This window comes from Theropithecus gelada, chromosome 13, assembly GCF_003255815.1.
Source record: "Theropithecus gelada isolate Dixy chromosome 13, Tgel_1.0, whole genome shotgun sequence".
In the NCBI taxonomy this organism is placed as follows: Eukaryota; Metazoa; Chordata; class Mammalia; order Primates; family Cercopithecidae; genus Theropithecus; species Theropithecus gelada.
In genome coordinates this window covers 8051647-8069160 of record NC_037681.1, presented here as the reverse complement: position 1 = coordinate 8069160, position 17514 = coordinate 8051647, and the positions used below count along the sequence as shown (strand labels likewise).

The following is a 17514-nucleotide window of genomic DNA, read 5'->3' as shown; positions in this document are numbered from 1 at the left end:
CTTTGGGAGACCAAGGCGGGCAGATCATGAGGTCAGGAGATTGAGACCAGCCTGGCTAACATGGTGAAGCCCCATCTCTACTAAAAATACAAAAAGTTAGCCAGGCGTGGTGGCACATACCTGTAGTCCCAGCTACTCGGGAGGCTGAGGCAGGAGAATCACTTGCACCCAGGAGGCGGAGGTTGCAGTGAGCTGAGAATGTGCTACTGCACTCCAGCCTGGGCAACAGAGCGAGACTCCGTCTAAAAAAAAAAAAAAAATTAGCTTGGCATAATGGTGTGCACTTGCAGTCCCAGCTACTTGGGAGGCTTTGGTGGGAGAATCGCTTGAGCCTTGGAGTTCAAGGTTGTACTAAGCTATTAATATGCCACTGCACACCAGCCTAGGCAAGAGTGAGGCCCTGTTTTAAGAAAATAAATAAATAGTAACACATTCACATATCTTATAATTTCAAAAGTGCAAAAGTGAGAAGTCTGCTTTCAGTTACTGTTTCCCTCCCTGGAGGGAACAACTGCAGACACACACACACACACACACACACACACACACACACACACAAATACATACTCATTTTTACTTTTTATCACAGGAATGCTACTAAGTTTTATATATAATGTATATAATATATAATATTTGTTATTGTCAGCTTTATATCTTAAAGATCTTCTTATATAAATGCATAATTTCTTCAATTAAAATTCATTCATTTAAGCAGACCACCATTGATGGATATTTTGGCTGTTTCTAGTCTTTGGCTAGTATAAACAGTGCTTCTGTGAATAACTGTATACAAAACTTAAGTGTGTACATGTGGGAGCTTATTCAGTAGTAGTGATTTCAAATTCTCTGTCAGTTAATTGATGTATCTCCATTTCATTAGGATCAGTTTCTAGAGATTCATTTCTTTGTCTTTTGGGGAAAATATTTCCCTGTTTCTTCTTTTTCCTTGACATTCTCTGTTGATGTTTTTGTGCCATAGACAAAATAGTTACCTCTCTTAGTCTTCATGGCATGGACTCATTCTGTAGAAGACCCTCCCTAATCAGCCCTGACAGAAATTCTGGGATCTTTCAAACCTTCCTGCCAGTCCTGTCCACTTTCTTTGTTCTTAATAGTCCCTAGGCATCTAGAATATTTCAGGTCCCTTCAGCTTCTGAGACCATGGAGACTGAAGCCATTTCCTCAGGCAGTCCCCATTTAAGGTGAGTGGTTGAACACATGGTACTCCCCTATCCATTCCCAGGTAGAAGCTAAAGAGCTGAAATTTTTGCCTGCTTACTCCGTGATGAGCCAGAGGTGGAGGGTGGGGTGGCTATGGTGACCAATACCCCAAATTGCTATGAGTGGCCAGAGTTTGTTGGGTTCTGTCAGTGCTCCAAGACAGGGTAGACATAGATCAGTTTTCTGGGTAGTTCCTAGAAAACTTTGGACATTAGACACATAGGGTACCTCTTTCTCTTCCTGGGGAGAGGCTAGGAGCTGGGGGATCTTGTTCCTCTCATATGGAGCTGTGCCAGAGGATTACGGTAGTATGGTATCGGAATTGACTTACTGGTTTTGATGTGACTGGTTTCACACTTACTGGGATGCCGGAGCCTCTTAAAGTTTCTGAATTTCACAGAAAGGGAATTTGGCCATGGGGATTGTTGTGGAATCAGTTTGCTTGTTGGAAGAAGGAATGTCCAAGATGGCTCTTCTGCCATCTTGATGATGTCATCCCTTCTGCCTCCCTTTTATAAGGATACTTGTGATTGTAGTTAGACCCAATAAAACGATCCAGGATCATCACTTCCATCTCAGGATCTCTAATTTAATCACATCTGCAAAGCCTTTGTCTTATAAGCTAACATTCACAGGTTCCCATGACGGGGATGTGGACATCTTTTGGGGGAACCATCATTCAGCCTACCACACTAGTCTTTCATTTTTCTCTCCTCATCAGTTTGAGAATTTTCTTGGTACCAGTTTGCATGTGTATCTGCTGCATTTAGGGTATTCCATGTACAGGTACAAGCATTTGACTACTTCATTATGTCTTACAGTGCAGTTATCCTCAAGTATTGACACATTGAAATGATTAAAATAGGCCAGGCGCGGTGGCTCACGCCTGTAATCCCAGCACTTTGGGAGGCCGAGGCGGGTGGATCACGAGGTCAGGAGTTTGAGACCAGCCTGGCCAAGATGGTAAAACCCCGCCTCCACTAAAAATACAAAAATTAGCTGGATGCGGTGACAGGCGCCTGTAATCCCAGTTACTCGGGAGACTGAGGCAGGAGAATTGCTTGAACCTGGGAGGCAGAGGTTGTAGTGAGCCGAGATCGTGCCAACTGTACTCCAGCCTGGGCAACAGAGTAACACTGTCTGAAAAAAAGAAAAAAAGAAATGATTAAAATATTACTTTATTATAAATTCCCTTTTCCTCCCCTGTATTATAAATAGTGCATTATATTGATTAAAAGGATACATGTAAATAGATTATATTGTTTATGGTTATTTTTAGGATAATTAAAGGGGAATTATATTTATTATGAAAAGATTCTACTGAGTCACTGGGTTGAGAACTGTTCCACTAGCTCAGCTATGCTTTTATATATATGTATAATTGATATAAATAGATAGGAAACCTAGGGCTCTGAGAAATTAAGTGACTTATTTAATGTTACAGGGCTAGGGCCAGGGCAGTGATGAGAGGAATAACTAAGTCTTTTAGAAGAAGAAGAGGCAGACATAAGAGAGAAGCTCCCTGCTGGAAGCTAGGACTCCAGAACTGAGAGATTCCAGAGTGGGAATTACTGGCAGCACTAATGTGTCTTAGGAACTGAAAAAGCAAGCAAGAAAGGAAAAAATAAAAGTCTTGAAATTCTCTCAGGAATGAGAAGTAGAAGGAACAACGTGGTTCAAAACTGGGAAAATGGCAGACTAGGAAGTTTACTTGGGGAGTTGTTAGTTACGAATATGGATTACCCTGCTCCAAGAGCACCTTTGTCCCTGGACTAGCACCACTCCCCAAGCCTTTGGCAAGTTCCTACTCATCTTTCAAGAAATCGCTCATCTTTAGTGCATTTCACACCATTCCTCCTTCCAAAAAGGAATGAGGGTGGACTTGAAGAAAATACTGAAGAGGAAAATTCATTTGGGTGTTTTTCAAAGACTACCTAGGTCTATTCATACTATTGCTTTTTTTTTTTTTCTTTTTAAATTTTTATTGACCCTTATCCAGTTGGAGGGATGGGCAACTGGAGGTTTTTGGTTGATATTGAATGTTGCTGTGTTATGTTCCGGCTTTTGAGTCATCAGAACTGGAATGAAAGCCTTACTAACTCAACATCATACATTTTTGTCCCATGTAATAAATAGCATGTTATTATCTGAGAACTGAGGTGAGTTTTCTTTAAAACATAATTTTATTCTGATTACCCTTGCCTTAGAATTCTGAAAAGATTAAAATAGCTGTTATCTGAGGAACTTGGATTCTGAGCATTTGAACTGGAAGAATGTTCTAGTCAGTTATCGACAGGCTGATGACTAACATATGTGGACATTATCATTACCAAAGAGTGTGCTGACTTGTTGACAGCATGTACTTTTAAAAAATGTACAACTGCTGTAGGAAGTGTTGGCAGATAAATAATTCTCTTGAGAGATTTCAGTATTGACTTTTAAATTAATAAAAATCATGTTTATTTTCTTAAGTTACCCGCAATAGATTTTTGTCAGATATCATATTAGTGTAGTATTGGTGCAGGGAGTCCGTGGTGCCCCTTTTTCCTTATTACTGAAAGTAACTTGTAGCTGAGATTGGTTGTGTCTTCAGGTAATCTTTCTCAAATTGAAGATGTAAATACTTTCTACCAAGTTTATTAACTATAAATTTATGTAAAATACTGTGACTTAACAAAAGCACTGAAAAAATTGTTTCAAGAAATAACTTAGACCCTTGCAGCAGAGACTGTGGCTTGGCTCCCCCATCATCATTCTCACCTCTTTCTACCTCACCTGCCTCTCTTCTGGAGACGTTAACACCTAAAATCTTTCTCCTCCAGCCTTTCATTGCTGGCAGGGTAGCTACGTCTTTGACACACTTGAGGCCAATAAGATGGAAACTAGAAGTCTGCTGAGAGTTTCTGGGAAACCTTTTGCTTTTCTTCTAAAGAAGAACAGATACAATTGGCACTCATTCCCATACTGTCCTCCTTTTTTGCTTTGTTGTGTGGAACCTTTGACCATGACACATAAAAACGAATACTAAGGATATTTTCATGAGAAAACTTGAATAAGAAAAAAAAGCTAGAGATTTTGGGGCAGAAACAAAGAATCTGGGTTTCTGATGACGTTGTCTTGCACCTGAATTGGTTCTATGAAGTGCCTACCTTTTATGAAAGAAAAAAAATGAAATTTTTTTCTATTTGATTAAGCTGTAAGTTGGATTTTCTCTACATTCCCAGCTTAATTAACACAGAGTTTATTTCATTCTTAGAGTGGGTTTTATTTTACTTTATAAAAATGTTTCCTTAAAGAAAAATTTTTTCATAGTATTATACATGCTCAAGCAGAGCAAAATCCAAACATTAGCAAAATGGCTGACTAGGATGTTGCAGGTGCTTGTTTCCCCACAGAAACATCAATTAAATAGCTATAGACTGACTAAAATAACTTTGTAGGAACTATGGAAACCAGTCAGAGATCTGTAGCAACCCAGCAAATGTCCAATCAAGAAAAAGCCACATGCAAAATGATAGGAAATTCTGTGATAATTTTACTCACCCTTACCCTACTCTGTCTCTGGCACAGTGCAGCACAGAGAGAAGTAAATGGCCCAGTTCTCCATTCCCTTCCTCAGGAGAGAAGGATTCGAGCAGAACTAGTATGAAGCATTCTTACCTATCAGTGGGTTACCCGAGACTGATTGCAGACTCGCCTCGTTCAGAGCACATACAGGGAATGAGGCATGGTTTGAATCTCAGGCTGATGGCCAAGAAAGGCAGTGATGGGCACTATAGCACATGAAAACTACAGGGAGACCACAGACCTGGATGTGTGGGAGGAAGGTTATGCACAGAGGAATACCATACAACATCTAAGGCCTTGAGAAGAAGCTTGGGTGAGATTCTGGGAAATTAAGACATTCACAGGCAGCCAGAGGAAACAAGAAAAAAAAAAATACAGAAAATGCACACAGGCCCAGACAGGATGCATGCCCAGAAAAGACCTGAGATGACCTTAAGCACACTCCCTGCACCGTTCCCACGGCTCAGGGGCTTGATAAGTAGTGGAGGTCTTTCATGTCAGTCTTCAAAGACTGGGAGGGGTGGTTTTTTCAAATGTCAGATTTTCAGCAAAAAATCATAGAACATGCAAAGAAAGGATGCAACCTGGCCCATCCAAAGGAACAAAATAAATATTCAGAAACTATCCTGTAAAGACACACAAATTAATTGGATTTGCTCAGAAAAGACTTTAAAACAACTATCTTAAATATGCTCAATGAGCTAATGAGAAATAATGAAATCAGGAAAATGATACATGAACAAAATTTCTATCAACAAAGAAATAGAAATTATTTAAAAGAACCAGATTCTGGAACAGGAAAACACAGTAGCTGAATTGAAAAATTTACTAGAAGGATTCAACAGCAGACTTGAACAGGCAAAAGAAAGAATCAGTGATCTTGAAGGCAAGTTATTTGAAATGATCAAGTCCGAGGAGCAAAATCAAAGAAAAAAGAAAAGTGAACAGAGTCTGAAGGACTTATGCAGTACCATCAGGCAGACCAATTGATCCACTGCTAGAGTCCAGAAAGAGAAAAAAGAGAAAGGGTGGAGAGATAATTTATGGAAATAATAGTTGGAAACTTACCAAATTTGAGGAAAGACACAGCTCTACAAATCAGAGAAACTCAAGGAATCCACGTTTGATAAACCCAGAGTCTGACATCAAGACACATTATCATGAAACTGTCAAAAGTAAAAAACAAAGGCTATCTGGAAAGCAGCAAAGGTAAATGTGGTATGTACATATGGTAGAATATTACTCAGTCTAAGAAAGAAATGAAATTCTGATGCATGCTACAAAATGGATGAACCTGGAAGACATTATGCTAAATGAAACAAGCCAGGCACAAAAGGATATATCTTGTATGATTCCTTTTACATGAGGTGCCTGGAGTAGAGAAATAAGTAGATTGGTGATTGTCAAGTGTTGGGCAAGAGGGAAATGGGAAAATTGAAGTTACTGTTTAATGTGTGCAGTTTCAGAGGAAGATGGAAAAAGCTCTGGAGATGGATGGTTGCACAGTAATGTGGATTTACTTAATACCACAGAACTGAACACTTAAGAATGGTTAAAATGATAAGTGTTATGCATATTTAACACCAATTTAAAGAATGAATATGAATAAACTCTTAGAACTCAAAAAATTCAAATGAACCTCATTATTTGGAAATAGCCATCATTAATGTTAGGTGAACATCATTTTAGACACATTCCTATGGTTGCGTTCACATGAAGAGATGGATGGATAGAAGGAAATACTTTTACAGAAATGGCATGCATTATACATGTTATTTAATGAAATAGTATTCAACAGGAAAAATAAAATGGATTTGAGTCATAAATTTTTTAAAATAGATGTTCCTGGCCAGGCGTGGTGTCTCACGTCTGTAATCCCAGCACTTTGGGAGGCTGAGGTGGGTGGATCTCTTGAGGTCAGGAGTTCAAGCCCAGCTTGGCCAACATGATGAAACCCCAACTCTACTAAAAAAATACAAAAATTAACTGGGCATGGTAGTATGTGCCTATAATCCCAGTTACTCGGAGGCGAGGCAGGAGAATCCCTTGAACCCAGAGGGAGGAGGCTTCAGTGAGCCGAGATCGTGCCACTGTACTCCAGCCTGGGCAACAAAGCAAGACTTCTTCTCCAAAAAAAATAAAAGTTCCTTCTGTTGAAAAAAAAAGCAAGATAAAAAAGTCCCATTTTTTGTACATTGTTTATGTTGGTAAAATATACATAACATAAAATTTACCATTTTATCCATTTATTTTTTTATTTTTTATCCATTATTATTTTTATTTTTTATTTTTTGATTTTTTTTTTTTTTAATTATACTTTAAGTTCTAGGGTACATGTGCATAACGTGCAGGTTTGTTACATATGTATACTTGTGCCATGTTGGTGTGCTGCACCCATCAACTCGTCAGCACCCATCAACTCGTCATTTACATTAGGTATAACTCCCAATGCAATCCCTCCCCCCTCCCCGTGATAGGCCCTGGTGTGTGATGTTCCCCTTCCCGAGTCTAAGTGATCTCATTGTTCAGTTCCCACCTATGAGTGAGAACATGCGGTGTTTGGTTTTCTGTTCTTGCGATAGTTTGCTGAGAATGATGGTTTCCAGCTGCATCCATGTCCCTATAAAGGACACAAACTCATCCTTTTTTATGGCTGCATAGTATTCCATGGTGTATATGTGCCACATTTTCTTAATCTAGTCTGTCACTAATGGACATTTGGGTTGATTCCAAGTCTTTGCTATTGTGAATAGTGCCGCAATAAACATACGTGTGCATGTGTCTTTATAGCAGCATGATTTATAATCCTTTGGGTATATACCCAGTAATGGGATGGCTGGGTCATATGGTACTTCTGGTTCTAGATCCTTGAGGAATCTCCATACTGTTTTCCATAATGGTTGAGCTAGTTTACAATCCCACCAACAGTGTAAAAATGTTCCTATTTCTGCACATCCTCTCCAGCACCTCTTGTTTCCTGACTTTTTAATGATCGCCATTCTAACTGGTGTGAGATGGTAGCTCATTGTGGTTTTGATTTGCATTTCTCTGATGGCGAGTGATGATGAGCATTTTTTCATGTGTCTGTTGGCTGTATGAATGTCTTCTTTTGAGAAATGTCTGTTTATATCCTTTGCCCACTTTTTGATGGGGTTGTTTGTTTTTTTCTTGTAAATTTGTTTGAGTTCTTTGTAGGTTCTGTATATTAGCCCTTTGTTCTGTAGGTTGCCAGTTCACTCTGATGGTCGTTTCTTTTGCTGTGCAGAAGCTCTTTAGTTTAATTAGATCCCATTTGTCAATTTTGGCTTTTGCTGCCATTGCTTTTGGTGTTTTAGACATGAATTGCTTGCCCATGCCTAATTGTATGCCTTATTTAAATACTGTGTTCTACACAGAATTGATTGACTTCCAGCCTGAAAGATGAGGACATTAGCAGTATTGCACTTTTCATCTTCCCCACCTCAACTTTCTGATTTTTAAGTGATATTGCTATTTTTATAGTCATAGTTTATATTTTTACCTTTTGTTTTGTGACTACAATTTCCACATTTGCTACATAACTAGCTTTATTTTTTCTAGTTTTACAGTTGATTATATTCAGTGCTCAAGACTAGTCTTTTACTGTGGCTTCTCCATGTCTGTGTTCTTAATTTTGAATGATCTTTTAATTCCCCTCTCTCACACATACTTTGCCCTATTTCCCTCCACCAATTTAAAGAGGTACTTCATGTTTGAGAATGCCTGAGGCTTTTATACTTAACCAGATCTTGGCTGAGTGGTTTTTAATCTCTTTTGCTTTTGTTCAGAACTTTGTAAATAAACATTGCTCTGTTGTCTTCAGGCATTCATTGTTGCCTGGGAGAATTCAGAGAAGTGTGTGATCATTTCCTCTTCCTCCCTCCTCCTCTTCCTCCCCCCACCATAGCATTCTGCCATTGGCCCCCAAAATTTATGTCCTTCTCATATGCAGAATACATTCATTCCATAACTAAGAAGTCTAAAGTCCAGAGTTTAACCTAATATCATTTAAATCAGATGTGGATGAGGCCAGTTGTTCTCAAGCTGTGAGCCTGTGAAATGAAACAGGTTATGTGCATTCAAAACACAGTGGTGGGACAGGCATAGCACAGACATTTCCATTCCAAAAGGGAAAAATAGGAGGAAAGAAATGATAAATCCCAAGCAAGTCTAAAACCAACAAGGTAAACAACATTAAATCTTAAGGCTCAAGAATAATCTTTGATTCCATGTCCCACCTCTGGACACATTGGGGTAGGACTTAGGTTGCTACAAAGGAGTACCTGAGACTGGGTAATTTATAAAGAAAAGAGGTTTTATTTTGTCTCATGGTACTGCAGGCTGTACAGGAAGCATGGTGCTGCCATCTGCTTCTGGCGAGGGTCTCAGGAAGCTCAAAATCATGGTAGAAGTCAGCAAGGAGCCAGCAAGTTACATGGAAGAGCAGGAGCAGGAGAGAGGAGGGAGGTGCCACATCCTCTTTAACAAGCAGATTGCATGTGAACTCACTCATCACCAAGGGCATGATGCTGAGCTATTCATTGAGGAATCCACCCCAGTGATCCAAACACCTCCCACCAGGCCCCACCTCCAACACTGGGGATTACATTTCAGTGTGAGATTTGGAGGGCACAAATATCCAGACCATATCCAGCCTCAAGTTTGGGCGACTCTGCTCCTGTTTTTTTGCATGGCACAGACCATGCTGCAGCTCTCACAGATTGGAGTCTTGTGTCTCTCCTAGGCTGGAGTGGCACACTGGTAGGCCCTACCCTTCCAGGGTTTCAGATACAGTCCCCATCCCATGGCATGTCTGAGCATTGCCCTACTGGAGGCTCCCTGTGTTGGCTCTGCCCTCACACCTCTACTTCATATCACTCTACTGGGGGCTTTCCTCAGTGGCCCTGCCCCGTGACAGCTCTCAGCCTGGGCCCTCACGCTTTTCTGGCATCCTTTGAATATAGGTGGAGGCAGCCACACCATCACAGCTCATGCACTTGCACACCCGTGGAGATGGCACCGTGCAAACACCATGCCAAGGTTTATCACCTGTGCCTTCTAGAAGGGTGATCTGAGCTGCACCTAAGCCTACTTGAACAACAGCTGAGGTTACCAAGGAGCACTGCACCAGAATTTAGGGAGAAGAGCCTCGAAATTGTTCTGTCACAGGCCCCAGCATTCTGGGCCTGTGATGGGTAGGGCAACTCTGGACATCTCTGAAATACCTTACTGGTCCTTCTCCCATTGTCTCAATAAATAGCACCTGGCTTCCTTCCATCCACACGAATCTCCTTAACAGATGCTTGCACCACACCTTTGGTTTCTTTCCTCAGCATGCTGTATCATTCTTTACAATATGGCTAGGCTGAGAATTTTCCAGATCTTTAAATTCTGCTTCCCTTGTGATTATAGATTTCATCTTTTGTTTCTGTCTTCTCACATTTTTCTGTAAGTCAAGCCACAGAGCACCCTCAAGACTTTGCTTGGATATTTTTTCCACTAAATACCCTGTTTCATCACTGTCAAATTTCTTCCACAGAGCGCTAGGACACAAGCACAATCCCACCAGGTTCTTTGCCGCTTTATTACAAGATCACCTTTTCTTCTGTTTCCAGTAACATGTTTCTCATTTTTTTCTGAGACCTCATTAGAGTAGCCTTTACCATCCAACAGTTTGATTGTGACCACTAAGGTAATCTCTAAGAAGATTGAAGCTTTCTCAACAGTTCTCCTTTTCTTTTGAGCCCTCACCACTCTTAATGCTCCTTCCACAGCAGTGTAGGCTTTTTCTAGCATGCACATCCATACTCTTCCAGCCTCTACCCATTACCCAGTTCCAAAGTTACTTCCACATTTTTAGGTATTTGTTACGGCAGCTTCCTGCTACCGTTGCCAACTTCTGTCTTAGTATGTTCAGGCTCCTATAACAAAATTCTCAGACTGGATAATTTATAAACAAATTTACTGTTCACATTTCTAGAGGCTGGGAAGTCTAAAACCAAGGCACCAGCAGATTCAGAGTCTGATAAGGGCCTGTTTCTCGTAGATGGTACCTTCTAGCTATCGCATCACAGAAGGGGCAAACAGGCTTCCTCAAACCTCTCATAATGGTACTAATCTTATTCATGAGGGCGGAGCCTTCATGACCTAACTGCCTCCCAAAGGCCCCTCCTCCGAAAACCATCACCTTGGGAGTTTTAACATAGGAAGTTTGAGGAGGACATTCAGATTAGAGCGAGCACTAAACTCATTCATGAGAGTTCTACTCTTACGCTGTAATTACCTGCCATAGGCCCCTTCCCCCCATAACTATCACAGTGGGGTTAGGCTTTCAACATAGGAATTTAGAGGGGGACACAGACGTTCAGTCCATAACACCAAGTGTATTCAGGTCGAAATTCTAAACTTGAAAGGATGTAATCCATTTGAACATTATAATATTGAAAAAATGTTAAAACCACAGTGTTTCTATTTTATAGTTAGCCTGTCTCATCTACAGAATCCCAGAACTTTTTCTCTCCTGTATTTTACATCTGCCTCACAGCTTTAAAAAAGAAATGGGAAACCAAACCAGTGAACCTCTTTTACTTCCTTTTTTTTTTTTGAGATGGGGTCTTGCTCTGTCACCCAGGCTGGAGTGCAGTGGCGCGATCTCGGCTCACTGCAAGCTCCGCCTCCTGGGTTCATGCCATTCTTCTGCCTCAGCCTCCCGAGTAGCTGGGACTACAGGCGTCTGCCACCACGCCTGGCTAATTTTTTGTATTTTTAGAAGAGACGGGGTTTCACAGTATTAGCCAGGATGGTCTCGATCTCCTGACCCCATGATCTGCCCACCTCGGCCTCCCAAAGTGCTGGAATTACAGGTGTGAGCCACCGCGCCTGGCTGGACCTCTTTTACTTCTAAAAGACCTGTACAGGCTTCACTTTAAAAATAATTCTGATATATTAAAATGTTTGGGGGATGTTGGTTTTTTTTTCCATTGCAGAAAGTTTATATAAGGAAGTTTACTTTTATTTGGCTTGGGATTCTATTTGGGGCTTCATGTAATCACCCTTAAATGTGTGCCAAAGACTTGATTTAGATAAAAGTACAGTAAAATAAAGTAAGATGTATTCTCTTTCATGCTTTTGCAGTATGCAGAAAAATGATTATAATTTTCTTGTGTGCTTTCTGGGCTTTTTGAGTGAAAACATTGATACTGTAGATTGTACGTATGTTAAGAACCCCTCAGTTACCTTTCTGGTAATGATTTACGTTGTTCTTTTTTTTTGAGATGGAGTTTTGCTCATGTTGCCCAGGCTGGAGTGTAGTGGCACGATCTCGGCTCACTGCAACCTCTGCCTTGCAGGTTCAAGCAATTCTCCTGCCTCAGCCTCCCGAGTAGCTGGGATTATAGGCGCCCGCCACCAGGCCCGGCTGATTTTTTGTGTTTTTAGTAGAGATGGGGTTTTGCCATTTTGGGCAGGCTGGTCTCAAACTCCTGCCCTCAGGTGATCCACCTGCCTCGGCCTCCCAGAGTGCTGGGATAACAGGTATGAGCCACCATGCCCAGCCGATTTAGGTGGTTCTTTACGCACTAGTTTGAATTCTCTTAGCTATACAACAGTTAACTTTCTTTTTTACAGTTCATATGAATCCTGTCTCAGGACCTGAACTAAAACTGTGTACGGTTTGTTAATGAGGCTGCTTGAAATTTCAGTTGATTTATTTTTAGCTCTATTTGTAGATGGTGCTGTATCTGTAACCTAAGTTTTTAGTCTTTAGGAAGATTCTGTGTAACACTCTCTCACGTGGACTCACGCTCTCTCTGTCAGGCTCTCTCTGTCTCTCACACACACACACAAAGACACACACACACACAGACGCGCACACACATACCTCGGTAAACTATGTTTAGACCATGCTTTTGTTGGACTATTATTGTGAAAGTAATGAGTTTGGTTACCCTACTTTTACCACATAGTTGCATGCAAAGGGCACATAACCATTGTCTCCAGTGCTCCATTCCTAGCATATACCACTTAGTCTGTTTTATCCTACTGTAGCAGAATGCCTGAGACTGGTATGTTATAATGAACAGAAGTTTAATGGCTTATATTCTAGAGGCTGGGAAATCCAGCATCAAGGTGCCGGCATCTTGGAGGGCTTCTTGTTGCATCATCGCCTGGCAGAAGACAAGAGGGCAAGAGAGAGCAAGAGGGGGCTGCACTCACACATGAGGGTGGAGCCTCATGGCCTTATCACCTCTTCTTAAAGGTCCCCCTCTTAATACGATTACAATGGCAATTAAATTTAGCGTGAGTTTTAGGGGGGACAAGTCTTCAGACTATAGCATTCTGCCTGCAGGCCCCACATCTCATGTCCTTCTCATAAACAAAATAATTCATTTCATCTAAGTAGCCCCACAAGTCGTAACTTCTAACAGCTTCCAACGTAAAAGACCAGAGTCTCATATAAATTAAATGTGAGACTAGTCTTTTTTTTTTAAATGAATCTTTTCCCTTTTTGCTTTTATGCTCCAAAGGTTCTTCCTTATCCAGTGACTATGTAAATTGTCATTACTATTCAAGTGAAATTCACAAATTTGGGGGCTCTTTGATTTGTTTTTTTTTTTTTTTTTAAATTTACTACTGAAGCAGAATTTCTTGTTGCTAATTACAGTATTTAAACTGAACTTATTATGAACTTACTGAAGAAATGACTTTCCTCCTTTCTTTCAAACATGGGATTTCCTCTAGATTTTGCCTATTAGGAATTTAATATTAGGGTAAATAATCTTATCTTTTGTTTGCACTGTTGAATAAGAGCCAGTAGATGTTTTAATTTTTCAGATGATGATATTTTCACTCAAAAATTTAAGTATGAAAAGAATGAAAATCTAAATGAATATTTATAAATGCCTCACATAGTTCTGATTTTAATTTGTTTTTAATTTCCGTTTTAGCTGCTCCCTAATGGTAAAGCACTGTTGATTTGTTTTGCAGAATCCTTGCAGCCTTTCCTGGAAGCCTGTAGCAACTCTTCATTTTTTCGTACTTGCTCTGTGCTACTTCGAGCCCCTAAGCTTGATCTTCAAATACTAGAAAAACTCAGTATTATTTTACAGAAACTTTCCAAAATCAAGTAAGAATTTCTTATTGCTAACATTTTTTATTGAAAAATACCTTACCGTGATCATTTAGACCAGGGGTGTTTAATCTTTTGGCTTCCCTGGGCCACACTGGATGAAGAAGAATTGCCTTGGGCCACACATGAATACACTAACACTAATGATAGCTGATGTGCTAAAAACAAAACAAAACCTCGTAGTATTTTCAGAAAGTTTACAAATTTGTGTTGGGTGGCATTCAAAGCCGTCCTGGGCCGCATGCAGCCCGTGGGCTGCAGGTTGGACAAGCTTGATTTAGACCTTTCTGAATCCCATGCTACTTAAGCTTTCATTATTAAATAAAAATTTCCATTATACAGATGTAGAAAATTAAGATTCATGAATACTAATGTTGATCTAAGACCACATATTTAGTGACAGACTAGAATTAGAGTTCTGATCTCAGAACATCTAGTTGTTTCTATAGCTCATTTCAGGTAAGTGAACTTTAAATAAATCATATAAAAGTAAGAGCAGTTTTTAGCAACCAAGTAATAATATCAGAATAAATTCTTGCATACTGGTATTCTCTAATACCACAGGTGAAAATGAAAAGATAATAAACGTATATTTTGCAAATTCTTATTGATGTGCTAAAGTGAATTTAGGCGATAAGAATGAAGCAAGCAGAAGAGATTTTAAATTACTTTTGTAATGGGGTTTATTTTAGTAAACTCTTATGGACTGCCTACTGCCACTAATTTGGATTTTTTTATGAGAATCAAGGGCTTTCTGTATCCTCATCTTTCTCCTGACTCAGAAATTTGTATAACAGTTACTAAACTACAAATAAGGATATTGATTTTAAGTTGTATTTTCCGTGGTTCTTGGTATACTCTAGTGTTTCCTTTGAGGCAAATCTGGACACCTTCTTTTTCAACTCATTTGTATAATAGTAACATTTTTATTTTGATTTAGGTTCAACTCTTCTCCCCCTGGCCACATCCCCTCATCCATGATTCCCATGGTAGAGAATTTAGATTTTACCAGGCTTCCATATACTTGAGTAGTAAATGCAATGCATCTTGAAATTATTTGTAGATAGGAATTAAGAGATCCATATGTTCTATTTGGTATCATGCCTAGTAGCGGATTGTAATAAATTATTGTCAAATTATAACCTTATTTTCCAACTGACCAAATTACTAGTTTTGGTCTGATATCTGCTGAATATATCAATTTACTGTCTTCCTTTTCTTGCAGACTATACCGTGATTCTCTTGATTTTAGTAAGTTTCTAGTAAGGCCTATTGCAGTTACCCTATGGTGCCATGAAGCTGCAATAACATTACTTAGATTTAATTATTTTTTAGTTCTTAATTCATGGGATTTTTTTTAAACAGTAGTCCCGAAGTGCAAGTATATCCTTGCGCCAAAATGTTTTACTATTCGTGATGTGTTTGCAGCTTGGGTTCATTTTAGACTTAGATAAAAAACTAAAAGCTTGAACAAGACTTGAACAAGAAGACTGGGAATAGCTGATGCTCAAGCAAGTCTTAAAATAAATCTTTAAGACCACAGAAGATGTAAATCCTTTTGTATTAGGATAGTATATAAGGTTATTTGACAAATTCTCTCAAGAGGTAAAAATAGCTAGACAAGGAAATAAGAAACATAAATTCTTAATGATTGAAATTAAATTACTGATGGGTCATTAGAAAGAGGATGGTTGAACAAGTATTCTGTAGCCAAGTCAAAAGATGGACCAATATTCTGCCACTTTAAAAAGGCCTGCTTACTCTAAATAGCATGATCAAATGTTTGCTTTGCTAGCAGTGAAAAAAAATTCTCATGCTAATAGTGAATAGGGTGCAGTTTTCAGGATTATAAAATGGTTCCAGGCTGGGCACAGTGGTTCACATCTATAGTCTCAGTACTTTGGGAGGCCAAGGAAGGAGGATTGCTTGAGCCCAGAAGTTTAAGACCAGCCTTAGCAACATAGTGACACCATGTATCTACAAAAAATAAACAAAATTAGCCAGGTTTGGTGGTGTGTACTTGTAGTTCTAGCTACTTGGGAGGCTGAGGTGGGAGGACTGCTTGAGCTGGGAAGGTTGAGGCTGCAGTAAGTTATGTTCATGCCACTGCACTCCACCTGGGTGTCAGAACAAGACCTTGTCTCAAAAGAAGAAAAAGTTTCCTTTTTTCCCCAGTGGTTTTCTGCTTCAGGTTTATCTCCTAAAACCTATTTTGTTTGTTTCAGCATCCTAATATTTTAGTCGGCTATTTTCTCCACTGTTTTTAAAAACAGATGCCGTTTCTTCATGTTTACACATAAATTATCTTTCGTGTCATTGCAGATAAACTCTCTTAAGTATGTGTAATTAAATAATATATTCATTTTTTTAACAGGAGTAATAAGAAGCTCTTTGAACTTTTCACAATTCATCTGATGCTTCAAGAAATACAAAGGACAACAAACCCAGAGCATGCATTTCTCTGTATTAATCTAAATTCAACTCTGTTCAATTTGGGTTTAACAAAATGTAACTCCCTGGTCTCCAGTGCAAGCCATTAGACTGGCTAATTTTTTAATATAGTATATGTGGTGCTTATTTATAAACATGTAGAAATTACCAAAGTAACTACAATTCTACCAAGGAAAGTTATCAGTAGCATCATTTATCATGAAAAATAAGTACTTTTTTGAACTTTAAAAATGAAATCTGTAGAAGGTATTGGAACTTTTGGAATGTTTCAGTTCAAGTAAGGTAGTGCTAATGTACAAGATGACATTTCTAGAATGTATGATACTGAAGTTACTTTTTGTAAAAATATATTAGGAAATTTCTTTCTTAATTATGTGATTATTTGGAATAAAATTGGTGCTTATGTGAGAACAGGGTTAAATAATACTGTCTTTCTATTTTCTTTTTTTTTTTTTTTAATTTATTTATTATTATTATACTTTAAGTTGTAGGGTACATGTGCATAACGTGCAGGTTTGTTACATATGTATACTTGTGCCATGTTGGTGTGCTGCACCCATCAACTCGTCAGCACCCATCAACTCGTCATTTACATTAGGTATAACTCCCAATGCAATCCCTCCCCCCTCCCCCCTCCCCATGATAGGCCCCGGTATGTGATGTTCCCCTTCCTGAGTCCAAGTGATCTCATTGTTCAGTTCCCACCTATGAGTGAGAACATGCGGTGTTTGGTTTTCTGTTCTTGTGATAGTTTGCTAAGAATGATGGTTTCCAGCTGCATCCATGTCCCTACAAAGGACACAAACTCATCCTTTTTTATGGCTGCATAGTATTCCATGGTGTATATGTGCCACATTTTCTTAATCCAGTCTGTCACTGATGGACATTTGGGTTGATTCCAAGTCTTTGCTATTGTGAATAGTGCTGCAATAAACATACGTGTGCATGTGTCTTTATAGCAGCATAATTTATAATCCTTTGGGTATATACCCAGTAATGGGATGGCTGGGTCATATGGTACATCTAGTTCTAGATCCTTGAGGAATCGCCATACTGTTTTCCATAATGGTTGAACTAGTTTACAATCCCACCAACAGTGTAAAAGTGTTCCTATTTCTCCACATCCTCTC

The 17514-nt window shown here is 39.3% G+C and overlaps 1 protein-coding gene across 11 annotated transcripts in view; it reads left to right on the top strand.

Moving 5' to 3' along the window:
- CCDC138 (coiled-coil domain containing 138) overlaps nucleotides 1-16808 on the top strand; it is a 92625-nt gene extending 75817 nt beyond the window's left edge. For 7 of the 11 annotated variants that reach the window (XM_025353837.1, XM_025353834.1, XM_025353832.1 and 4 more), the window contains 2 exons: nucleotides 13792-13930; nucleotides 16308-16808. In XM_025353837.1, coding sequence (XP_025209622.1) covers nucleotides 13792-13930; nucleotides 16308-16473 — 305 coding nt within the window. In that variant the 3' untranslated portion in view covers nucleotides 16474-16808. Of the gene's footprint in view, nucleotides 1-979; nucleotides 1203-13791; nucleotides 13931-16307 lie in introns of all 11 variants that reach the window. The other 4 variants (XM_025353831.1, XM_025353828.1, XR_003115260.1 and 1 more) reach the window with 3 other exon arrangements.
- The last annotated feature ends 706 nt before the right edge of the window (nucleotides 16809-17514 follow it).